Source organism: Primulina huaijiensis, chromosome 4 (genome assembly GCF_012295235.1).
Source record: "Primulina huaijiensis isolate GDHJ02 chromosome 4, ASM1229523v2, whole genome shotgun sequence".
Taxonomy (NCBI): Eukaryota; Viridiplantae; Streptophyta; class Magnoliopsida; order Lamiales; family Gesneriaceae; genus Primulina; species Primulina huaijiensis.
The window spans coordinates 21,795,159-21,801,085 of NC_133309.1; the positions used below are offsets into that span (position 1 = coordinate 21,795,159).

The 5,927-nt window shown below is 29.7% G+C and overlaps 1 protein-coding gene across 1 annotated transcript; it reads left to right on the forward strand.

The window, feature by feature from the left end:
- The first annotated feature begins 701 nt into the window (after window positions 1–701).
- On the forward strand, window positions 702–1,838 carry LOC140974754 (uncharacterized). The gene is made up of 2 exons (XM_073438235.1): window positions 702–905; window positions 1,480–1,838. Exons 1-2 carry the CDS (start codon window positions 801–803, stop codon window positions 1,564–1,566), a joined length of 192 nt encoding a protein of 63 aa, XP_073294336.1. The 5' UTR covers window positions 702–800; the 3' UTR covers window positions 1,567–1,838.
- Window positions 1,839–5,927: the final 4,089 nt, after the last annotated feature.

Consider the following 5,927-nt stretch of genomic DNA (forward strand, 5'->3'; position numbering starts at 1 on the left):
TTCGTCAAATAGCACTAGGGCGGCTTGGATTTTGTGGGGTGATTTTCCCTTTTGGTAGAAAATTTAGGTAATTCTTATTATTTATTTGTTTATTAGAAACAATTTTAATATTTAAATATATGTATGACATTATAATTAATATTTATAAAAAAATTTAATTTATTTGTTATCATTTTATATGAAACATGTTAAAGTATGAGAATTGAAATTTAGTGATTTGATTTACTATTACATTAATAATTAATATGAATTGAGTAAGTCATTTTTTAATGAATTGATATATTATATAAATCACTTGAGATGTTATAGGGTTTAAAAGATTGAAGTTATTTCGTTATCATCGACTATAATTTTGATAAAACGACCAACTGTTCGTTCGAGAGAGTTGGTTAAATAAACTCGGTCAACTATTTTTTTAAAAAAATTACCTCATCTAGTGTATTCAAATACAATTGAGGTCATGAGAAGATCATTTTCTTAAAAAAAAATGGTTGACCGAGGTAAAAAAAATACCCCGTTCGTTCTCATATATAAATATATTAATAAATTTATAAATAGATATTTGATGAAACAAAATAATTATTGTAAAAAAAAAATACCCCCGTTCGTTCTCATATATAAATATATTAATAAATTTATAAATAGATATTTGATGAAACAAAATAATTATTGTAAAAATATATATATATATATACAAAGAATATGCTAAAATGTTAATTTTACTGGGCAATTTGCAGCAAATTCGATTTCGATCTTCACCTGAGAGTGGATTTGAGTGTTGAATTCGCCAGATTTCGTAGATGGTGAAAGTGGCGACGTTCTTTGGTATGTCATTCGCAGCCTTTGTTTTTTGGCAGACCATGGATAAAGTCCATGTCTATATTGCCCTTCGCCAGGACGAGAAGGTGTGTGTCTCTGAATCTGTATTCCATTGCCTTTTTTTGCTCCTTTCTAGCTAGAATTTTGATGGGTTTTTAGTTTTATATTCTTAAACGTGTTGTTTTGATTAAATAAGGATCATTTTTCTGATATAGGTTTTGGATTTGGGTTATTTTTTTCTTGAATGGTGCATTTCTGAGTCGTCCTTGATATATTAGAAACAGAATTAGAAGATTTTGTTTTCTCGAGTGTTTCTGTTCAAGGGGAAGCAGAAAACTGATATAATTAAGGTAATGTTTTCAAATGCTTAAGAAAACTATTATAAATTTTTTAAGGAAAAGTTCATAATTACTTTTTGAACACCTACCAAGTCTTAATCAATTGTCGAGGAATTTTTTATATGTAGGATAATATTTTTATGTGATGTTGTAATAGAATTGGGAAGCGAAAATCATACATTTGAGCTGAGAAAGTGGGGAATGTGGGATGTTAGAAAAATTTAGATCTTCATTTATGAAACTTATTGTCAAGATACTGTTAATTGTAAAGTAATTCACTGATCCAAGTTCGTTTCTTTCTTATTTGTTGATGTTACTTTAGAAGGAGAAAATGGAGAAAGAAGCTGAGATAAGGAGAATGAGAGAGGAGCTATACCAACAACAAAGAGAAAAGGACTCTCTTGCGTAAACTCATAAGGGGTTTTGCAACTGAAGGCACGATGGCGGTTTTATGATCTTTGTTTGAATTTTAAAACCATCTTTCTTTGCTCAATTCTCATAAAGAATAACTGTCTTACGTGACATATTTTGTCAGCATGTACTTTGGTTTTGGATTTTTCAAGAAATGTTAAGTTTTTGCACTTGATAGACTGTTGTTTCCAGCTGCCGTGCTCATGAGTAGCTAGCTTTAAAATGATGAATATGAAAATTTCTTGGCGTTAATTGATTGATACTTTCTTTTCGGAATAGTCACCTATCCTCTTGTGGTATGTGAATCTGTGTGATTCCAGTTCCCTGGCTATTTCATTGCACGACTACTGGACTATCTTGTTTGCATTGTTAAGCTTTGGTACACCTCTTTCTACTGCATTCAAATTTTTTTCCACACATGTCTCAATAAACATGTGTGATATTCATTTTTAGCATATGTGTTTGAAGATTAGCAGATATGCATGTCAAGATGAGGAGGTCATTTTTCATGTAAGAATTCATTCACCTTTGCATATACCGTTATCTTTAGGTTTAATCTAGTGTACAGTTTATCCACTCCCATATTAAGGAATAGGGCTAAGAAAAAGAGTAAAAGAAAGTGATTTGTATATTGCCCTTGTAATTTTAGTATCATACGTTTCATCTGTAATGTATTTTATTGCAAGGTTCGTTTACTATTGTTAGCTGTGTGTTGTTTTATCTTGCGCAAATTATGAACTTTCACCAGAATGTGGACATACGTGTTTGTAGCAGAGTGGATGCCCTCAACATCATAATCACATTGATAGTTGGACATTGTCAAATTTGTTATACAAGCCCTTGTCCCAAAACCTCGTTGTGAATCATACCGATCGATGCAACGTTTGAAGCAGTAGTCATGATGCACATGATACATTACTGAAGGTGGAGATCCTGCTGTGTCTGTTTTGTGCCTCCATTTGATACCGGTGAAGTTATTCATCCATGCATGTGCTTTTCCGTGTTCGTATTCCTTGTTGGATGTGATTGGATAATTCGCTAGGGTTCTTCCCTCGACGTCTTTTTAAAAGGTAGGTTTCAATGTAGTACCTCGTGTTTTATTGAAGCCTATATTTTGAAATTGATGTGAATTTGAGACTTTGGTGTCAGATAATCACCACCACGAGGATACGAGTGAATCGGGTAGAGTATCAACCTTTTTCATATGAATTATAATATTATTCAGTTTCCATATGAAATTGCTCAAAGATGCATGAATATTTGAGCTATAGCCGATTTTGAACTCGGATTACTTTGGTTTAATTTAATAACTTGCGAGCTTTAATATTCTATTTGTATAAGACGAGCTCACGAACTCGAGATCATATATGAACATCAGTATCATAAAATTGGATTCCAAAGCAAATGAATTAAATTCAAATTCAAACTTCAAGTGTTGCTCAAGTAAACAATTGACTCCATGAAAAATAAATAGTGCGCTATATCGACTCGATGAATTTGCATGCCTATTCTCCAATATTATTTCGGTTTTTCAAATGATTAATGATATTTGCACTCTATTCTGTGTACGTTTGACGTAATGTATAAATTTTATTCGTAAAGTCCTCATATTAGTCAAATTTCTATTAATTATCTCTTGCAGCTAGAAGATATTTTATTTTGGATGCACGAAACAACCTGTGAAGAATTTTTTTATTACAACAGACATCATATTTTACTTAAGACAGAAACTTGTGTGAGACGGTCTTACGGGTCGTATTTTGTGAGACAGATCTCTTATTTCGGTCATCCATGAAAAAGTATTACTTTTTATGCTAAGAGTATTGCTTTTTATTGTGAATATCGGTAAGGTTGATCCGTCTCACAGATAAAGATTCGTGAGATCGTCTTACAAGAGACGTGCTCTTTACTTTGAATGAGAATAGTAACTGTTTGATCTTCTTATATTTATTATAAATTTAATTTCCCAAAGAAATCCTTTTAAGCTTATTATTATTATACATAAACAAACACATTATTATGTGTAAATATGACAATAATAACATTATAACATTTTGATTACAAATAGATATTATACTAGGCAAAGACACCTCAATTTTTTACCCAAGTTTGTAGTTCAACATATGAGTGTGTATTTTTTTTCCAAATGGAACTAAACGCATGTTCATATTTTAGCAAGTCTTATTTAATAATTTAATTTTTGTTAACGTGTAATAAATAAGTAAATATGAATTAAAAAAACAATTAGTGATTTTTTCGTAATTAAATGATATAGCTAACAATAATTAATACTTTAAGTTTTTAAGGTATTAATAAACCATAGTCGTGTCAAGTATAAATGTTAAAGAAACAAAAATTGGGAGATAATTTATGTCAATGTTAAATATAAGAAACGTTAAGTGAGTGTTGTAATATATTAAAAAAAAAGGTATATTGGTTTATTTATATGTGATATGTTTGGGTATAAGATGATATGTTATACGTAGAAATCTATAAATTTAGGAGTTTATAAACTTTGATATTTTAATTTTGTTAAAAATATACGTGCATATTGTAATGTATAAAAATTTATTGTTCCTATTTAAAAACTGATTTAGCTAATGCCTTGAATATTATTATTTTTCGGTTAAATTTAGAAAAATTTTATACACAAAAATGGATTAAATTTAGCTGTATAACTATACTTTTGAACATCCCGAAATACCTTAACTTTTATTAATCAACGTAAGAATGCATATTAATTAACGTAAGAAGGCACTAAATTAACATGAGAATGCACCAGAAACGAAGCAATTCTAAAAATCAGACACCCAGAACAAGAACAGAAGAAGAACAAATCCAAGAGTTTAAGCCAAAAAAAAAAAAAAAAAAAGAAAAGAAAAACTTCTGTTTTTCTTATAATTTATGGACCTATTTTTAAATTAATAGAAAACTGGAGTAGTATTTTTCTTGTCGATTCCAAATATAAAATTTTTAAAAGAAATTGATTTAATATGTGATCATAAGTTTTTTTAGTCCATCTTGAATATACAAATTTAAAAAATATGACATGTGCACTTAATACGAAAAAAATTCTCACCTAGTGATGGTTTATATATTTTAATAATCCCACTAATACTAAAAGTATTTGTACTACATTATCAAAAAAAAAATTGAAAAAACTTGAGAAGTTAGATCATATTCTTCTAAAATAATAAATATAGTTGAGAAATATTTTGTGTCGTGTGTAATTCGTTAAAACATCTATATACAAGCAATCTTATTTTAATGTTCCAAGAACTATCAATCCAATGACATATAATACTTATATATAAATATCTTTGCCAATGATCACTCCAAATATCGAATGCAAATAAATTTTATTGTTTAAACAAGTAAATTTTTTAATTAATTTTTTTTAGTTCAACAACTAATTTTTTAATTGTATGTTTGAGTGTGTTTCGTGGAATATCTCTAGTATAAGGATTTGCACTTGTTGAAATCTTATGTTCAATAGATAATTTATCATTAAAACTAAAAGAAATGTGTTCAATCGCATAATATTTAATTGTTTCTTCTCTAAATTTAGATTCGAAAATTTTAAAAAGTTGAGAATCATTACTTGTTTGAAACGATAACGTCGGAATTTGAGTTTGAGAAAGATCAATACCAATTTTCCACCTGATGATTTTTTCGACATGTCGCGTTAAAAGTTCCATAACCACCTTCTTGTTGGAATTTGTAACTTTTCAAACAATATTTACATTTGGCTGGCAATACATCAGAGGGAAGCGTCACTTTTTCGAAATGGTGGGTGAAGATATTAGATGTGTGGCGATGCATCGCTCGAGTTTTAGGCGTCGTCAGATTGCTCATACTTTCTTGACTTTGATGATAATATATTTGTTGAGTCTCTTGTTCTTGTTCTTGACGTTGTTCCTCATCGGAAAAATCAATATCATAGTCATCGACATTGAATCAAGGAAAATCGTTATCCTCAAACTCAGGCATTATGTTCTTTCCCTTTCCTTTACCAACCCTACGACTTGATCCAACCATTTTTATAAATATAAAATTGAAGTAATTAAGAAAATAAATGAACAATAAATCAATAATCGAGACTAAGACTTGATATTTTGAGAATTAGATATTGAGATAATTGTGTGAAAAAAATGTAGGGGTATGGGGTAATTATAGATAAAATCAATGGTCGGCCCATCGGTCTGGGTCGACCATTGCACAACGGCCACAAATTCATGACTGTCCATTTCGAAAGTAATAAAAAATAAAATATAATGGACTCGTCGGGTTGAACGGTCCCAACCAGATGGGTCTACTGGTTTTAACCCTAAAATCGTAACTGGACGGCTATGGGTTGGT

Coding starts and splice junctions, on each gene's coding strand:
- LOC140974754 (XM_073438235.1), top strand. CDS start 801: ATGGTGAAAGTGGCGACGTTCTTTGGTATGTCATTCGCAGCCTTTGTT. Junction 906..1,479: donor CCCTTCGCCAGGACGAGAAG/GTGTGTGTCTCT, acceptor ATGTTACTTTAG/AAGGAGAAAATGGAGAAAGA.